General features: G+C 37.6%; 1 protein-coding gene across 1 annotated transcript; it reads left to right on the top strand.

Moving 5' to 3' along the window:
• Nucleotides 1–10153: 10153 nt before the first annotated feature.
• On the top strand, nt 10154–11030 carry LOC108554686 (uncharacterized). Its single transcript, XM_017910027.1, has 3 exons — nt 10154–10166; nt 10249–10452; nt 10671–11030. Exons 2-3 carry the CDS (start codon nt 10250–10252, stop codon nt 11023–11025), a joined length of 558 nt encoding a protein of 185 aa, XP_017765516.1. The 5' UTR covers nt 10154–10166; nt 10249; the 3' UTR covers nt 11026–11030.
• Nucleotides 11031–19448: the final 8418 nt, after the last annotated feature.

Genomic DNA, 19448 nt, shown 5'->3' with positions numbered 1-19448 from the left:
CCTACACTCCCCTGCTGCCCAATCAAAACCATCTGACTCAACATCCAACAAATTTCCCGCTCACTTCTACTCCATCAAACCCTAATTTCACAATTCATCCCCAACGAATCTACCCTTCGTTGCTAAAACAACAAAGATTCCCATAAAAATAACATACTTCAAAAATTCTTGAATATCCTAAAGTCTCTAAAATCTATAAATTTCTAAGCTTACCTACCCAACGAACGGAACATCTAAGCACTCCAAAAACTATGCACAGACCCTCTACTTTTTGTACAAAATTAAATGACGATACGACAAGAACGATCACTCCAATTTCACGCAAAGGGGGCGAAGGAGACGTCGAAAAAGCGAGGGAAAAGGCGGAGAAAGGGGCAAACGAGGAAAGTTTGGTGGAAGGTGGGAAACGTGGATGTAAGCAGACGGAACAAGGAGTACGTTGACCTGAATTGACCTGACCTGCGACAACCCAACGTGTTCGACGGCTAAACTGTCGTATATCAAAGTAATCTCATGCGCGGATCATTGAGAGAAAGACTCGGTCCCCGATGTGTATGTATGCGGCCACAAAAGAAGACTGTGACGGGACACGTTACGCGACGTTCGCCGCCTTTTTGTACACTAATGTCCACACTTAATGTACCACCTCGTTTGCTCTTATTAATCTTACATGGAGCATTAATAAAACATCGCTGCCAGCAGCACAGTTATTTCCCCATAAATCTTGCCCGCGTTCTACGCAAGCCTACCCTTTTGTTACGCCTCGTTACACGCTTTTATAATTGCTATAATCGTATTCCATGATATTTCGAGGATCGAAAATTCGCGTAGCTCCTCTGAGACACGATACGTTTAATTTAAGTAATTATATCGGTAATTTATTCATATCGGAGAACAGCTTGTGATTAATTTAGTCGAGTAAGATGTACGTTCATCCTGGGGGACCCTAGATCTACTTGGGTCCCGATATTCTATTTCATTCGACTACTCTCCAGTTCTGGCATGAAAACCATAATTCTCTGTGTGGAAAATAACTTTGACAGAAATGTGTCAACGCAGGTACAAAATATGGAATAAGATAGAGCACCGAATGCAACTAATCTCGCTTTAACACGTTAAACGTCACGCCGATTTTACGTGTCGTTCCGTTCACGCCATAGTTAGCCGTCATGCGGGCCTTTCCGGGCCGTACGGACCGGTGAGGCCTAAACGAAAAGTCTACAAATGCGTGGCGTTTAACGTGTAATAAACAAACACTCGCTCATAATTCCCACAAAAAATCAAACATCAACAAAACGTGCAATCATCGCTTTCCGATATAATTCCAACAGAGCTAAACAATCCTAAAAGGAAAGTAAAAAATGTTCACCTTGATCGATTAGACTAATTAAAATATACCTCCCTTGGAATCTTTGATAAACGAGTGACTCCCTATTATCTCAAAAATTCTAACACCCAATCTTCCAAATGTCCATCGATCCATCGCCAACGACTATTCAGACAGAACCAAACAGCCCTGCAACAAAGTATCCAGATTCTAGATGAATACTCCCATCACCTGCAACTTGGAAGGAGTACTCACCCCCTGATAGCCGGAAGTGGCGATCCGAATCCGGACGCGAAGGCGGAAGGATGACCTCATCCATGCAGAGTGAAACGCTGCGGCCGCGGACGCAATTTATATTTTAATCGACCTATAGAGAAGCTTTTATCTGTCCAACGCCAGACGGAATATACTCCTCACCCATCTACCCCATCTGGTCGCATCTCGGTGAGGAAGAAGAGAGAAAGAGGGTAGTGGTGAAAAAAAGGAATAACAAAACGCGGCAGCCGGGCTCTTCGGGTACGTCGATGAACGAGGGCCACAGAAACGATCTCACTGAACCGGGCCAGACACTGCTTTCGGTTTAAATATGGAGGTTGGTCGTGCGGAAAACACACGAGGGATGTACGGGACGTTCATCAATGTCTCTGACTTGCCTGCGATTGACTGGGCAAATCGTGCGAGGATGTTGGACGATAATAATCCTTCGGCTGATTGCGCTACAGTTTATGTATGGAACACTGATCAACTTCGACAGCCTTTCTCCGCCTTGTCCAACCAATTATGTACGGCAGCTCAGTGGTATTTGGGGGAGGCTCGAGGTTCGATTAATTAGCCAGGCACCCTTTCATTTTCGACACAATGCGAAACGAAAGACTAATTCTGGATCAAGAGTTGGTAAACGCAGATTGGATCCTGAGAATCTTATATTTGTTGTCGTTGCGCACCTGGATACGTTTGGTAAGAGCTTAAGGGTAGCTTGTTAAGTAGTCCGTGTTCCCAATAAAATTTCCAGTCATGTGAGAGACAATGGTCGAGGGATATGGTTAAATTTAGACTAATTTTTAGTAACACTGGGCAATCGTGGCTGCAGAATTTGGATTGGTTAGTCTGATAATCGAGAGTTTAGAAATCTAGATACCAAGGATTGGGATCTGGACATTAGTACGATCATGAGGCATTCGAGATAGTAGAAATTGGTAGTCTAGAGTTTGAGGTCTATAATTGGGGGTGTGGATTCCAAATATTAGGTTCTAGAGTCTCGAGTTTTCGGTAGGATCATAAAGCCATACCTAAGATCGAAGAACCTTAAACCTCAAGATTGAGACCTAAGATTGGACCTAGACTGCGAAGTCTAAAATTTGGGATCTAGATTCCAATCTCTAGGATTCGAAATCAGACTTGCAAACTTGAGTCTATGATTCGCAATTTCGGTTCTGAGACCTAGAATTCGGAGTCTTTTGTAATCATCGAACGCAATTTCTCTGTCCTCTTCTAAAATCGCAATTAGAACCCTCGCACGCAAAACAGCCAATTACAAAAAGATATTACGTCGCATATTCGAAATTAATTATTTAAGCTATAGTATTAATTTATATCAAAATATAAATTACGAGCAAGTCATAGATCTTTCTGAGAAAAGACTAAAAAATGTGTGTACTTCACGTGTTTCTCTCTTCGCCCTGAATCCCCTGAAAACAGTCATCGGGATACGGTCTCCTTATTAATTAAAACAAACAATCGGTTTGTTTCGTTTCGTTTTCTATTTAATAGCAGTACTTCTTTTTCTCTGTCCTCAAAGACACCGTAACTTAACATCGAGTCAACTGCATTCGCCACCCCCCAACAGGTTACGTAACAACTCTTCCAAGGCGACTAATAAGCAAGGTAGCTCCGTTTGTACACGCTTTGCATTTAATACTTCCTCCACCCCGTGAAGCCACCACCCTTCAACACGATTTCCATCGAGCGACGCCGTTCACGTGTCTCGCCACGTGAATCCGACACGTGGGTGTACCCCGTCCGCGATATCGAACCATCCTCTACTCGAGATATTTCTGAGTAGTCCGGATACAGAGGTCGAACCTGGTTTTGCACAATATTATTACGTCTTGCACGTTTCATCGAGCTAATGAAAATTTACAAACACTGGCTGTCGACGGAGCCGTACGCTTTCGACCATGTACAGGGTGGTCCATTAATTTCTACAATTTTTCAGAAGTACAGTTAAAATGAAAATTAATTGAAAGTTAATTAACCATGATAGATTGCAAGGAAATTTCAGAGAACCAGAGTTCAAGTTTCCTGCCTGTAGATTTTTACTTGATCCTGATGAGTGCAGAAATTTGTAGACCACCCTGTATAAGATCGTTTAAGTCTTCCCTGTCTGATTCCAATGCCCTTAATTCAACTAACGACAGTGTAAAACAGAAGTAAGAATTACAAGTTAAGAACAAGTTAATATGATGTTACTTTAGGAAATTATCCGAGTACATAAGAAAGCGAACAGTAAAGGAATATTGCTGCGTTTGACGTTTAATATTATCTTAACCCTGGGATACTATAGTAGGATCCTACCCTCTCCCCCCTTTTAATTTTAGCTCACTTCCAAGACACGATAGTTACTAGTGTTTATGCTAGGTAATCCTCTACTGTTGAAAGATGTTCGTATTCAGTGGCACTGAAGTTGTTTGAAGTTTATCTTGTTTGAAGCGACTGTTATGCTAATAATAAAGTCCTCTCTTCGTCCATCTAGAATTCCTCTTTTCATCCACTCGTGCTTCTGCTCGAAGTAAACAAAATTCAAGTACACAATTCTCTACTTTGGTATCAGTAGAATTATACAATTATCGTAACTAATATATCTACCAATTAGCATATCTACCAATGACAATGCTCGTATTCTACTCTATTCTCAGCACTATGTTCGCTACTAACTTTTGCACCACGTCGGTATTCCTATATCAGTGTTACCAATCGACGCAAGGGTAGGCGAGATCAGACCAAAAAGACCAAAGTCCCCGAGCTCCCAGTTGTCTCGTAATTTTCTCATTTTTCTGAATCTACGTAGAAAGACTCGGTGTGCCGGACGTGCTGGCAACGAAGGTCGCTCTCCGGACGTGACATCACTGGCAATCAGTTTTTCAGACACGTGAGAAAACAATTGTTCCTTACAATGCCGTAATAAAATGGTACACTACCGAGATCAATTTAATTGAGCTTCTTCGTGCGTGCCAGACTCGCGATTACCGTGATACCGTAGTACACAGGACTCGAACAAAAATATCGCTATCCGGTTGCTCGTTTCGTGGACGAACAGGAAAAACGTTGGAAAATCGACGTTAGAGCGAAACAGATATTTTTCGTCTCTTCCTTGCGTCACATTTATTTCTCCTCTTTTTCCCTTTCAATCGACTTTTCTCAGTTAGTTAACTCGTTTCATTAATTGGCATAGATTCTATAAATGCTGCGCGTTCATCCCGTGCACCGTGGTATTTAACGGGAATGGAAAAATGCCTTGTGAATGCCGCAAGGACGTCGGATGCGCATTACAATGCTACCTAACACACGTGATACTTTCCCACGTGATTAGTCACGGTCCTACCGTGAACAAAAAGAAAAAAAAAAAAAAAGAAACAGAGAGAATGAAGTAAAAATACAGACGGTTGCGGAATTTCGCGAAATCTGGAGTGAGAAGTTTGGGGCTACATGGAAGTTCAGGGTGATGGATCCGCCGTTCGCTACAGGGTGCATTGTTCACGTTTCATTCGTGTATTGCAGAAATGTTTGATTGGAAATTTGAAATTGAAAAATTTGGTAACTTGAAAATTCAAAGATTTAAGTCCCTGCGATTTTTAATTTCTTCGGTATCAAGATCAAATCACAATTCTGCTGGGTTCTCTAAAGAATTCCTTGGAATTTTTTAAGAATACGAGTCCTAGTTCAAAGCTTCTCAAAATTACAGAACATTGCTGTTTAAAAATTCTGAAGCTGAGAAAATATAAATTCGACGATACTCGAAGAAAAGAATCGAAGGAAGTATAAAATCGAGTGAAGTACTGCAAACAGAGAACAGTGACACGACAGTAGTTTCCTGCTTCCCCTTCGGTAATAAATGTATACAGTGATACTGTCGATGGTATAACGATTGATAAGACCACGAAGAAGTCTACCACAACTCTTACGCAATCTATGCGAATTCTATTCGCTTCTACTTTACAAATACGGAACTCTGCAACTTTTATAGAAATGTTACACAATAGAAATAAACCTGCATCAAAATCTCCTATTTTTAGAAAAATCCTCACCTTTGACGCATTCTATCCTCCTACGTTTATTTTAATTTGTATCGTATAAAAGTTAAAATTTTGAAATCAATCCACATCCCCAAAATTCTTTTAGTATCGTTAACACCTGAGAAATGTTTCATCGTCCTATAATCTTTCAGTCAATCTTCCTTCGTAGTTTACAAGACTTTTTATCGGAAAATTAATACAGTAACCAGTAAATTCTGGAGACACGGCCTTGCGAATCGCAAACGCTGCCGCTGCAACACGTTATGGCGATGTCGTCGATGTTGCGTAAGCGTTAGGCATCTCATTCAATCGAGTTTTCTAAGTGTTACATCTGAGTCACCCTTTCACGGTGATTTATAATGGACAAGCTTTTGCAGATATTAGAAAAGTCCCGGACTATCGCCATGTTCTAACATATGATAAAAAATCTTTTAAACCTAACGCCTATTTTTTTATCCAATGTCTAGTCATTCTCTTTAAAGACAAGTAGTTTGTAAATTCGCTATGAAGTTTCCTGAAGGAAATTCTAATATAACTTTAGACACAGTGCAAAACCTGATGATTCTTAGAAAATTTGTAAACTTATCGCTTAATATCGCAGATATAGAACTTAACATAGAACTCGGCATTTATGTCACCATAGAGACCAACTACTGTTTCAGACCTACTAAAATAGTAACAAACTATTTTCCAAGAAATTATTACAGCACAGAAATAATTTGTTAGTTATTAATTTACAAGTACAAGCTTCTGAAGCAAGTCGAGGAGATTGATTGATATCACTGATCTAGTTTCAAATAAATTTCTCGCTCTGTAATAATTCCAAATACTCGGACCCAGGAAAACAATGGCTCAGAAAACAAAGAAAGCAAGAGTATTTAAGAACCAGATTTCTCGTTTCGTGATGCATTAAAGGCCACCAGGCTGACGATCTTACGCGTATACCTCGAACCAAACGAATCGTGAAGCTGCGCGCCTTTCGCTTCCGGTTCACCGATCTCTCCACATTCGTTAGGCTGCGTTCTCTGTTCTCGACATTTATGTGACCACTTTCGCTCGGTTCAATGTGTTTCGAGTCGCTACGCGGTGTCGAATTCATCTGTCCGATTAATAATACTACAGCCATTCGTATCACGAATCTCCAATCAACGTGCACCAAATATTCAATCCTGACCCAGTGTTTCATAAAAGGAGTATGTCATTTGAGAACGAAAGAGAAAGGTCACTTATCCGTGACTTCAGACACGATCCAGGAAATTTTTCTCGTGAAATCATTTCTTTATCGACACAGAAACCTGAACTGTCAGAGATCTGGAAAAATAAATGAAATGGAATAATTTGGAGATTAACCTGTCTCCTATAAAAGGACACAAAGAAGACTATAACTATCGTACTAGATTGCAGAATGCTATGGAATTAAATTTTACGAAGAACCTGATTAAATATATTATTAAAAAAATTTCACCTGATTTTGTTGGTAATATAACATAAAATTCTATAATATAGTTTCCCAGTGATATCTGAAAACTAATTATAAAATATCGTATAAATGGTTTAAAAAAATACCTTCTATTATTTATTACTACGTACGTTATAATCGAAAGCTATTTTCTTAATTCGCGGCAACGATGACGTCACTCAAGATGGCGGCCACATTACGAAAATCCTTCGAATTCGTCTCACTGCGAACACCTTAAATATCTATAATATTCATTAGAGCTAATACAGCAATTCCTGTAATGAAGCCTGGGCAATTTAGAATCATTTGGACAATCAGTTTATGCAGGAACTCGCGTTAGCCGGCTAACAATAAACAACTCGTATGCGGATCTCGCACGGATGAATGCATCGTGTCCGGTGCATGTCCTTGTGCATTCACGAAGCTCGTCATTTCGCGGTATTTTACGAAAAAAATGCATACACGAGAGAAAATCGTTCATTTTTCAATGTACCTTGTGTTTTGTAATATATACAATTGTCTATCGCTACTTTTTACGCCATATCGAATTCGCTTCGAATCCCGATTTAACCAACGCCATTAAATTGTCAAGTAAAGAAGATAAAATTTGATGGTTTCACTTACAGGAGATGTTTCCAGAGAAAGTTTCGCATCTGCATCATCCACGGTGTCATCTAGGCCTGATATTCAGCTTCTGCACTCACTTTTTACAACAATAACCATTTATCACATTAGCACATTACGCAATCACAACGGTCACTGACCAATTTGAAATTTCCAATGCAATATGGTGGTTCAATTGTTCAACTTTTTAGTGTATAGAGTGCGCTATAGATGATTGATGAAATATGATTCACATCGATAATTCAGTTTCCGGGATACCCATCAAAGTAGTGTTACCGGTCGAAGTCACGTATAGGGAAGAACAGAAAAATATTAAAGAATAAGAAAATATTAGATTCTTTTCCTAATCGACTATAAATATAATTCTAAAAGTTTATGCAAGTTAAGAAATCTACGTGCAATTTTGCTTCTTAAATGAGAAGTATCCTATAATATACTAACAAAATATGCGTCGATTTTTTTTGTTCGATTATTACGTATACCGATGGCAGGTTTCCGATGGCGCCACGAAATTCCATGAACCTGAGCCAGATGCCAGTAGAGTCTGACTCTGTCCGTGCTGCTCTCTACAGGAGATCTCACTAACATTGTAAGAAGATTCTTCTTATCGCATTACATTTAAGGCAAGATTTCTTTTTATATGTTGCGTATTAGATTCAACGGATAATTCTAATGTCAACCAATACCATACTCAAGAAAGCAAAGTATATCAAAGATCTTTACAACTTCAATTAAACTTCATCTACAAACTACGAATAATTCACGACAAACAGGTATCGAAATATCAACTGAAGCACTTCGTATTCATAAAAACAAATACAGAAGAGTTATGATCCTAGGTTGGAAACAAATTCATTTTAAAATATCAGATAAAAATAAAAATAATAGTATTTTCACTTATAAAACTATGACTCGAACAAATTTCTACTGACAATCGTTTAATCAAATTCTAAATAATTCTACAGGTTTCAAAGTATAAAACACACGACAGGATGTATATGGCGTAACTAAGAATTTTCAATTATCATTGATAATGACAAGTCTAGTACTATGAAAATCAGATCAATCAATCCATCGAACGTTTAATTTAATGCCACCTGTTTATCTTCGCATAAATAATCGGTGCACGTATAACAGATTTTTTAATATCCTCTAATAACCTATAAATATTTTTTTCTATATAATACCTGTTCCCTGTCAAGGAATTAATCATTTGTTACATTTGGTTTGCATACTTTATATAATATCTATATTTTATTTCATACACAATTTTTCTTTTCTCTGTTTCACTTACACAAATACATTTTTCCTTAGGTATTCATGGATATAATTATACGAGTATTACTAGAATTAACCTTTGATTAATTCATTTTGTCTAATCTGATCCATGAACAAGTTGCTCTTATGGTATTTGCGACACATTACCATTTATTATGGTCTATTTCATCACAATGATTACTAATCTATAATTATTTGTCTATCGTCGTAGCAACTTAAAGAAATAATTATACTATAATAGTAACTTTTCACTTCATTTCAGTCAATTTGATCAGTCATAATCGAAGCCACATGGTATGATATACTGATTTATGTCAATCATAGTAAATGATACAAAGAATCATAACATCTTTCTTTAGGCGAATTTTATTAACTGATTCATATATTTATATAGATAGACGATACCATGGGCCCAGAAAATGGCATTTTCGGAAAATGGTCATTTTTTAACCAAAGGTGTAATTTTAGAAATGGAATTCGAGTACATGTTATCCCGTTCCGTTCTTTACCACGAATCGGTGATAATTCGAACGGCAATTTTTCGAGTAGTCCTCTAATTGTACTCTCAATTTGCAAGTCAAACAGCCGGAAGAGTACTATATTTACGAAGGCATGAGAAAACAGCTTCGATGACGTCACTGTTTAAAGGTCTGTCGTACTCTTCTGGCGCTATTCGGTACTGTTTTATTTCTGCTTGGGTAGACTAGAAGAAAGAAAGAGAAAGAGAGACGTGCTGATTCGAGAGAAGAGCAGATATGCGAACATCAGAAAGAAATAGATCGAAATCGCTTGATTTTTTTGCTGGATCGTCGCCAATTATAAAACCATGCGGTCAGCCTGAATTTAGTGGATATCGAGCCGAAAATGTGCCGAAGACGATCGTCTCTTGGAAACATGATTGTTTGATATTTAATCGAGCGACATTTGGTGCATTCGATGAAATATAAAAAATTTCAGTACTCAAAAATTATGTGGAATTGTATTTTACGTTTCAAATTATTTGGCTAAACATCGTAGACGTTCCTTGATAGGCTAATTAAACATTATCGACGCATGTTGCAGAAAGGATAATTAATTAAAATTTTAAATAAATATAATACTCCAAGGAAGATGAAATAACCATAAACATTAATTATAAGCAAACCAAATATTTTGTGTGAAAATTAATGTAATATTTATATTATGTGTAAGTATCTACACGAAATCTCAATGTATTTTGATAAAATTATCTCGAATTTGGTATAAAATATTGATTAATTCAACGATAGAATGGCGATCGAAAAAACACCCAAAATCGAAGCCCAAGTCGTGGAAGCTATTCGTAGATTACAGGCCATTCAAGGATCAACTCCACGAGAAATCAGTAGTTATATTGCACAGGAATATAATATTCCTAGTTCTGAAATTAGACGTCACGTTCATATTGCCTTGAAACGTGGTGTGACTTATGGAATTCTTCAGCGTTTGAAAGGGTAATGTAAACAAATTTTTTAAGTCTTCTATTCTGTTCAAATAAAAACAAAAAAATTCTGTAAAAGAAAATTGCAATTAAAATAACATAAATTAACTTTTTGCTACACAAAAGCTATTTAAATTACGCACAATGAATATTCAACACATTAGAATAAACAGGATTTCATTCGATACACTATCTGAAGCAAAATTTTCATACAAATTTTACCTTGTCTAGGGGATGCTATACTTACAATCAAGACTTCTTCGGTAGCGAATGCTTAAACAGCGGCGATGCCGATGTCCAAGAGCGTTGCAAAAGAAGAAGAAGGAAATTGGTGAGTAGACGAAGAAGTGGTAGAGCTCGACGAAGATCTCGTAGACGAAGATTACGAAGAAGAAGAAGAAAATCTTCTGGGAGAAGAAGGAAATACGGAAAACGAAGAAGGGAAGCGTTTCCGAAGGAAATCGTCGGACTCGAGATGACCACCGTGACCAAACAACCGACGAAAAGCAGCAGCCTCTTAGCGAAAGATACTTCGCAAAGCAACCATTCTACCATCTCTGGAGATTCTGAGGCAAAGCAAGAATAACTCTCCTGCAGATATCCCATGTTTTATGATCGACTCGAGATGCAAAGATTGACTCAAGCAGAAGAAGAAACAGATGCAAGTAAAATTCATGATACGAGTGTTTGTCTGAATCCATTCAAATGCATTTCCCAGTTTAAACATCTTTTTATTGGAATATCTTCTTCGCAGTATGAACAGACACAGTGGGTAAGAACATATGTTTATAGTTCTCTTTAAAAATTCTATAATATTGTCCAAGATCATTGGTAACGTCAGATTTCCTTTTGCAGATTGCTGAGAACATTTAGAATTCATTACGGAAAAACGAAGTAGACAGGAACGAAGGAAGTTCTTAGAAAACTGAACATCGATCATGCAGATACATTTGAATGAATATTTTATTTTATTTCTTTTTTTCTATTTTTAGTTCTTTTATATTTTTATATACGTATAGACAACTTCTACAACTTTAGAAAAAATTGTTTAAGACGAACGGGAAAATAAATTTCCGAGATTTTTATACGTAAAATGAAATATTTAAAGGATACGAGTATCATCGAATTCTGAATCACAGATAAACTTTCGTCTTCCAAAATTTGTACAACGGCGAATTAAAAATAAATTTTCAAAATTTTCGTACGAGAAACGAGTTGTTTGAAAAATAGATAATCTTCAGATGATTAATCAGAGATAAATCCTGAAAATTTCAGTGTATAAAGTTTGGTGATTGAATCCATTTAGCAAGTTAAAAGCCGTGGCCGTTTCTCAGCAATGACGGCCCTGCTCACGGCCTTGTTGGCTAATGATAGTCTTGCTAATGATGCGTTCGCACACGCACACGTGTAGTTGTAACGCGTGACTATTTCACCTAGCAGCCTCTATGGTTAGGCGGGCATCGTTCAAGCCAGAAACATTTGACAATAAATACACAATGTTTGACTATTAATGCATACTGATCAACTAGAAGCATCCTGCATCGTATATTCTGCTGTCTTTATGTTGGAGAGAATTCAAATACTAATCGTTTGTTAATATCCAATATGTTTTTTACAGCCCAACATTGTACTTTATTACAACGTTTCATGACAAAATTATCTGAATTACAGATTCTTTGATCCAAGCAGAAACTAAAAGTGGAAAGTAAAAATTACTGGCCTGTAACACACGAAATTTCTACATCTGAATGGAACGAAGACATCGACGAAACAACTTTCTTAATTTCTTCATTAAAGAAATTAGACGATGTGATTCAGCTGACCAAAGAATATCAAGTCAGGTTTAATCCGTTTTTATGGACACGGATTTAAAATACCTTCTACTGAAAGTAGGATCTTCTAAAGTTTTCAGAGTGAAAAATCTTTAGATAAGATATCGTTTTGAATATTTTCTTAATTAACTTCTGATTAAGCTGATTCTCAGCAATATTATTAAATAGTAAAATTATTCCACCGATTATAGACCTTTAATTATATTATACTTGTAGATTCCAAAGCGCTTGTTATCTGAAAATGAGCGACGACTGTGCTTCGAATAGCCCTGGTATCTTCGAACAATTGCCAAATATCACGTGAACCGGAAAGCACTGCTTTTGAACCGATCGAACGACGGATGAACATACATTTTACTATCGTAAGGACACCGCCAAGCGATACACGATGCATGAATAAACGAATAATCATGCGTACACCGATAACAGTATCTCGAATGAAATCGTCAGTCGCATAATTACTCGAGAGGCAGCCAAGATAAAGCTGCTTGTTAAGAAACGTAACGAGCAGGTAACGCTAGACCAGCGCACGCTATTGTGAGACGAAGCGTGATTTACTCGACGCTATCTCCTTTGCAGTCGATGCCTCCGTTCGAATATACAAGAACATACAGGGTGATTCCTCACACGGATGAGTACAAATTTATTAACCCTTTCAGCTCTAAATACCTTCACGACGTGTACATACTGCGGATCAAATATTTCTCGCAGGGCAGTGTAGGAAGAATATACAGTATATCGAACGTATATTAGATTATATGAGTTTTATATTTTATACTTGGAAAGTTAAGAAAACATTTGATAACGTGATACAGGTGTTTCATAGACAAATATAAAACGGGATAAAATAATGAACAGGAAGAGAAGAAGAGGAATATCCATATGAGACAGAATTGAGTCACAGAGAAAATTACCAACGCAAAAATTTCTATTCTACGATATATGAGAAAATAATTAAAAATCTGACTCATTAAAACGTCTAAATCTTGTCTATTAAGTTATCTAACAGACGTAGTAAAAATATAGATAACGCAGCATCTGCAACAACCAATGCACGTCATACACGCTAACCAAACATCAATGAAAATTATATCACTATGCATCTTTATATACCTTATTAAGAAACAGTCGACTCAGTTGGCAAATTATCGCATAGCACTTAATCGATGATGGGTGCTCTTTCAAGTTAAGTACCATTTATCGTGACCACATCTTTTTCAGAAATATATTCGAATCTGTCATGATTATAAAAAAATATAAAACAAGCTAAAAAACGCAACAAAATTTAACAACATCTAGTAAAAATGTTTCGCAAAAGCGATTAGAAAAAAGCATTCCAAAGTCACTGAACTTCAGCAATACAACAAATTCCCAGTAAGACGAGGTAACTATAAATTCTGTCAATTCCTACGTCCAAATCTTGAACGTGTCGACGCCTAATCGATTTTACGACTTCCCTACATAGTAGAATCCGCAATATATGTTACTCAAGAAATGCCTATAACCTTTCTTTCAGTAAAATCGTTGCTGACGTAATACCCTTCCCTAAACCTTCAGGGTCACTTGAAATTGATTCAATTAACTCAAGTTCCATCTTCCTATAAAAGGAAAATATCGCAATCGAATTAAATCACGGAAAGAAAGCAAAGGAAAACGAATTGCTGAAATACTTTCACGAAATGGAAAGAGGATATATCCCTTACAAAACATGGCGAAGAATATTCAGCGAGACAGGTATACACATGTAACGAAAACCTTCGGAGCTTACACACGGAGAATTCTCAACGCGAGTTCCGGACCTTCCCAGACCTTGGAAAAAGGAAAAGGAAAAAAGATGGTACCAAACAAACCGAAACCAAATTTATTCCAAAGACCACAACGAATCGTCGAAACGTTCGAGCAAGTTTATTCGCGATTGTTTCCGCGAAAAAAATCGCGAATGGAACCGAGTACGATGACTTCGAATAGGAAACAAACCGGAGCCCACTGCTTTCGGTTCTCGCTTCTGTGCAACCCGGCGGGAATAATATTCGATTTGGAGACGGGCCAATGGTAAAAAGCGGATCTCGAGTATGTGCATCGGTGCTATTTCACCTGCATATTCGCGTTACCATGCGAAATACGCGAAGACTCGAGGCACGTGGTGTGCTTTGGTCCACTCGTCACGTGTCTATGCGTAACTCGTCCAATATTTCTATTTCGCACGTTATCCTCTAGTCCAGAGGAATCGCCGTATACACTCGTGAATCTCCGTCTATCTATAGTACCCGACGTATTCTGTCGCGTGATGCAACTTTATAAGCACGAGGTCCTTCGAAATAGTTCAGATAGCACGCTCGGGAAGCGGAGTCAGGTTCGCGGGTAATGAACGACCGATTGAGACATCCGCTGTTTATACACATTGTTTTGTAAAGTAAAATCGAATTATTTTCTATTCGTAGCGCAAGGATTCACGCGCCTCTCCGAATAAATTATTCTACTGTACTCCTTTGAGCTCGCCAACGTGTAAGGTACCAGCTATCGAAACGTTCGTGGATTACGAAACCTGCTGTTCCGTGAAATTAAGTAAGATATTTAATTAAGATTCGTAGCATCGGTATTTTTATTTGAAGAATAAAGGGAGAAACGAGGAATGTTTGTTTTGGAGATTTTAGCCGTATATTTTGGCAATAGTTAAATCGATTCAATGGTTCATCAATTCTCAAGCAAATCGTTGAATTCTACAGGTTTTCCAATATGAATAATACCAGTGATTGAAACGTCTGTGATTTAGACATATTGTCACGTGGAATGGATTAATTTCTTATTCATTGCATCTACATATACTGAGAAAGCTGTAGCTTAAAGCTAATACTCTGGAGCCTCAGAAATTATCACAAGTAAGTTGATGGAATTAAAATTAAAGCGAAATTAGAACTTCGCGTTAATTGGTAAATTTCTAATAGCTATGTTGTTTTTCTTCTTTCAGTTTCCATTTATTGATTCTTTTATACGAGTCCAAACATAGAAAATGTGCTGCAGAAGTTGCTGGAGGTCAGTAAATTTAGAATTTGAAGACAGTTGTATAAACATAAGGAAAATTCAGTCTCAACTCGGGGAATTCAAGGCTGATGACTTTTCTTTGGAAATCGAGCCACGAGGAAAACCGCAAGGAAGCCACCGACCATAAAATTTGAAGAGGTTTTAAGAATAAGACATTTCGCCATTATTCGTCCCACGAATACTAAGGCCAAAGAAGATGGACAAATGTGTCCCGCGTGAATTGAACGATGCACAAACGTTTCAACGTAGATAGTCAGCGAAGCTGCTTCAAAGAAATAAACAGGATCCATTTTCGAAACGTGTCGTCACTTGTGATGAAAAATGGATCTTATATGATAATCGAAAGCGTTCGAGACGATGGCTGGATAAAGAGGAACGTGTGGAACACGTGCCAAAACCACATTTTTGTCCGTGGAAGATAATGGCAAGCGTTTGATGGTCATCGGCAGAACTTATCGTTTCCATATCCTACAAAGACACCAAATTTTGCCACTTGCCAATTTTTATTTCTTCCAATGCCCTGATAACTTCTTAACCAATAAACCTCGAATGATTCCTGCAAATAGAAAACGCATAAAAATATAAAAATAGCACTGATTGGAATTCATAATTCTAGACCTAATAATAACAAATAAATAATATTCTGAAATAGCTACACGTAATTAAAGCTTCGTTTGACCAAATGAAATTTCACATGCACCGAGCTAATACCTTTGGCTACACTGTTTAAGATTAATCAAGAGGAATTTAACCCCCCAAAAATGAGATCATGGCAATTCGTGTTCCTAATTTCACGAATAAATTCTCGAGGAAGAAATTCAGTGAAATGTCGACAATCCGAATGACAAAATCAAGTTCTCTCGTAGAGAGTTTACAATAATAATGACACGAGACTAGAGAAAGCGACTCAATTGGAACAAATCGATATCGTCTTGAATTAGTACAGTTACGTAGGCTCCTTGAACTTGATGTAATCTCTATCTGTCTTATATATCAGCGAACAGACGATTGCAGTGGTGCAACATGTCGGAGAACAGGATCGAAAGTTCAAAAACTTTTGAGATTCTTGCAACTCTGTTCCTCGTACGAAGCAACCTTGACGTGGAAGCCGTATTTCACATCGTGGCACACGATGTAAAGGCTTCGTGTCACAGTACACTTGTACGATTCGTTCAATTACATTAACTGTCTGTTCAAACCATGACACACAAAAATGGGAAAACGAAACCGGTGAGAAATAACGGGGCCATTTCTCAGAATAAATGAGAAATTTTTAATATACAGATACGATTGTGATACATTTACTTCCCCTTTAATTTTCTAATTCGAGTTACATCTCGCAATTAAAAGTACGTATGGATTCTTAAAGTATTCGATGTGGTTTAACAATTTATATACTCGATTATATTTCTTAAGCTTTCGAGTACGTTATCGAAATTGTTTCGTGCAAGATCGGTATTATAATAACATATTGAAAATGATAAGATATTCAGATCAGCACGAACTTCATTGAGAAGGTTAAGTAATGCTTTGCATATGTTTGAAAGTTAATACATGCATACCCTTAGAAATTAATACGACTATTAATATCTCTCGCCGATGCAAATACAATTCAAAGATCATGGTACTGAAGAAATTAGAGGATCTAAAAGACACCGGTAAAAGAATCTGCTAAAAATTAATTTACCAAGAATTCATACAATGATGTACTATCCTACTCTATAGAAATACTAGAATTTGTCTAAAATTTCCTCTAAGACTATTAAAATAGAAGAAAAATTCAGAGAAATAGAAAGACACAAATTCTTCTGAAACCAAATAGCCAGATTGAGATCTATTCTGTACCATTTGATTTACAGCACCTTCCATAGCCTCGTTTTTACTCCTAATCATTCCAGCGCCTCTAAATTACCGTCACACTATCTTATCGTGCAGTCCCTTTTACAGGATCGTAAATACGAGTCGCACAGTGCCTGAGAGAAACAGCCACGTGCCCCCGCGTGTCGTCGCTGTAAATTATTCAAAACCGGCACAATAATGAGTAAGCAACTTATGAGCAGATAAGCCTCGCCTTACCACTTATTACCATACCTCGAGGATGCTAACAAGTAGCAAGCGAACCTTCCTTCGAGTAACCCGATTTTTCTCGTTTCCTGTAACTCTGCTATACTTTACACTTGCCACAGTCTGATTCCCTCGAGTTAGAAATGGACCCGAAAATCTTATCTTTATACTTTTTATACTTATATTGTATTACTTTTCATACTTATATTGCATATCCCACTTAAGGGTAACATGTGGCATTCGAAGCGAAACTGCCTAAATTTTTAATTCTGCAATACTTCTACATATTTTACGTATTGTACCTCCTAATTAATTCGAAGTTAAACATAGTATCCAAATTTTAATTTCACGCATGAATAATACTGAAATTCGAAGCGAGACAGTGCCTAAATTTTACTTCTACATCCTTTAGGTACACGATATCCTAATTCCAAGTCAAACACAGTGTTAAAACTTTTACTTCTATAAATTACGTATATAAATAATCAATTTCGAGGCCTGGCGGTGGCTAAATTTTACTTTTAAATATTTTACATATATCGAACACTAATCCTTCTAATTCAAAACCAAACAGTGTCGGAATATTCACGGTACTTTTATGCATTTCACGTATAAATAATATATAGTCTGTCCTTTGCAATTCGAAGTGAAACGGTGTCTGAATTTTACTTTTACATGTCTTACATACACCATGCTCTAACCCTCCTAATTCAAAGTCAAACAGTATCAGAATTTTATTTTTGTCTAGATACGCTTGTATGTAATGTACGGATTAACGAGTAGAGTTTTCCAAAGCGAATTTAGTTAATACACCATGTGACTGTCGCTCTAGCAAACTTTGAGAAAGACCGAATAAGTGACTCTGTGTAAATTAGAGAAGGATATAGCAGAACAGAATATAGCCGATGGGTTACTTGAATTGGAGACCAAATAGAGTCGCTCATCATTCATGGAACAACGAGGAATGCCCCTTAACTGAACTCTGAGAGTCTCTTATTAAAATTAAAAAATATAATCTTGCTCCATGGTAAGTGTTAACTCTTCCTAAATTAGGCCTCAAACTCCAAGGCTACTGCAATAAATCTTCCAAATATTAACCACTTGAACTGCAAATCCATTCATCTTCCGTAATCAACCCCTTGAAGCCTTGTATACCTAACAAATCTTCGCTTTAATCTCAACTTGGCTTCTACTTTTTCTAAACTCAACGCATCGAGTATGATAATTCACGGTATTCCAGAAAAATACATTGATCGATTTGCTCAATGAAACACTCCATAGCTCAACTGATCAACACGATCTTTCATAAATTCCTCATTGCTAATGCCTAGACAGATGATTAATGATTAATTCTTCGTAGAAGAAAGGATGCACCAGAGTCGATCAATTTAACTCAAACAGTAATCTTCAGAAAAGAAACAGTCAATCGAAGATAATCAGTTCGATACAACCGGCAATTCACATGATCAACATCTAACTCTTCATAAAAGAAACGGTGAACCGAAGTTGATCGACCTGACTCAAATGGTAACTCTCAACATCTCACGCAATTATGTACATCAATCGATCTACTCTAATACGAAGCACTAGGTAGCTAAACTGATCAACATCGGCTTTGACAAATTCTTCGAAAACCGAAAGGATGATTTAAAATCGAGGAATTTGCATTAAACGAACATCCAACTCGTCCAACTCCGCAGCGAAACCACCCCAAGAAAAAATCTCTGCCCCCAGTCCTATTAACGAGTTAAGGAAGTTCCATCCATACACGAGGAAGGGACCTTGCTTCGACAACCAGGGTCTGATCAATAAAACGGAAGCAGCCATCGTCCATCGGAACCAAGGGAGCCCCGACAAAGGGGATAGGGTGTAAGTACTGAGGATGGAACTCGAGTCGATCAGGATCAGGATGGAACGAGATATCGGGATGGTGTTTCGTGGCGCGACGAGGTCAGAGAAGCAAAGAAAGAGAAGGCAGGGCTTGTCGTTTCGCCGCAAACCCGAAAATATCCATGTCGGCCGGTATGTTGAAACCTGGCATAAGCTTTGGCCGGCTGCCAGAAGAGCGGCA

The sequence above is a fragment of the Eufriesea mexicana genome, unplaced genomic scaffold (assembly GCF_001483705.2).
Source record: "Eufriesea mexicana isolate 0111107269 unplaced genomic scaffold, ASM148370v2 scaffold58364, whole genome shotgun sequence".
NCBI classification, from domain to species: domain Eukaryota; kingdom Metazoa; phylum Arthropoda; class Insecta; order Hymenoptera; family Apidae; genus Eufriesea; species Eufriesea mexicana.
The sequence above is the reverse complement of the archived record's forward strand: the minus strand, read 5'-3'. Positions and strand labels throughout refer to the sequence as shown.